Source organism: Phalaenopsis equestris, unplaced genomic scaffold (genome assembly GCF_001263595.1).
Source record: "Phalaenopsis equestris unplaced genomic scaffold, ASM126359v1 Scaffold232119, whole genome shotgun sequence".
NCBI lineage: Eukaryota > Viridiplantae > Streptophyta > Magnoliopsida > Asparagales > Orchidaceae > Phalaenopsis > Phalaenopsis equestris.
In genome coordinates, this window is record NW_018250088.1 from 1 (window position 1) to 1,225 (window position 1,225).

Sequence of the window (1,225 nt, forward strand, 5' to 3'; positions counted from 1 at the left end):
TTTTTTTTTGCTGTTATGGATGCTTAACTGTTAAATTCGCACCATGAGAAGCTTTGAAGAGAAGTCACTGTCGTGTAAATTTTGACTTATCCAGTTTTGATTTTCTTGGTAAGAATATTTTTGAGGAATGATGTTTGTCAGCAACTGGCTATGATTGATGATTCTCATGTTTTTATATATACTATTTTATGGGTGAGCATTATCCATTTGCCTTGATTGCCGATAACTGTCTATCTTTGCAAATAGGTTGCATAAAATGGTGCTTGCTCCAGTATTAGCTTTATTAGGAGAGTACCTTTGAATTATATTTTTCAGAGGAAATAGCTGATTTCAATCAGCTCAAAAATTTATAAGTTATTCTTTTTTTTTTTTTTTTGCAGGAAGCATCAGATCCGTTTGCCTTGGTTGCTGATGAACTGTCCATCCTTGCAAATAGGTTGCGTAAAATGGTGGTTGCTGAGGTGCACAGTGCTCATGTTTTATCTTGAATCTTATAGTTTATCTTTACTCGATATGTTTAGATTTTAGGCATGCATTATTTTTAATGAACGTAATTCTTTATGCTTTTATCATCTTATTTCTGATTAACTTGCACTAGGTGCCAAAGCTAGCATCAGCTGCAGAATACTTCTTCAAACTGGGTGTTGAAGGAAAAAGATTTCGTCCCACTGTAAGAACCATACCCAATTTTTGTTTGTTTTATAAGACAATATTTTCAACATGAGATGAAAAATATCAAGCTACAGTTGCAAAATGCAATATGTTAACCTCATTCGGATATTAATTTTGTTATTTTTAATTACGTTTTAGCATCTTTATTTTAACTTAAAAAATTTACATCCATTATTAACGCGGCAGAGTCTATGTTTACAGGTCTTATTACTAATGGCATCTGCAATTGACATGCCTGCACATGCCATGGCTGGTCTGTCTACTGATGGAGGCCCTTCTACTATGCCTAGTTCATCAAATGATTTGCGTGCCAGGCAGCAGTGTATTGCAGAAATAACAGAGATGATCCATGTCAGTGATATAGAAAATTGCCTTCTATGATTTTGAATTTTGGTCATTCAATATCTTTATGTTTCTTATTATTTTTACAGAAAATGTAATTTTTGCCATAAAAGGTCACTTTTTGATATCATGTGTGGAACTTTCTTCCTGTTTGTGATCCTAGGGGCATGTCTTTGTATTGAGATGATCCATGTCAATGATTCAAAACATT

The 1,225-nt window shown here is 33.6% G+C and overlaps 1 protein-coding gene across 1 annotated transcript; it reads left to right on the forward strand.

Moving 5' to 3' along the window:
- Positions 1-380: 380 nt before the first annotated feature.
- On the forward strand, positions 381-1,023 carry LOC110038195 (solanesyl-diphosphate synthase 1, mitochondrial-like; the record flags this gene model as incomplete). The annotated part of the gene is made up of 3 exons (XM_020742966.1): positions 381-461; positions 599-670; positions 874-1,023. Coding segments are annotated over 3 exons (303 nt in total), but the record flags the coding sequence as incomplete, so codon positions are not given.
- Positions 1,024-1,225: the final 202 nt, after the last annotated feature.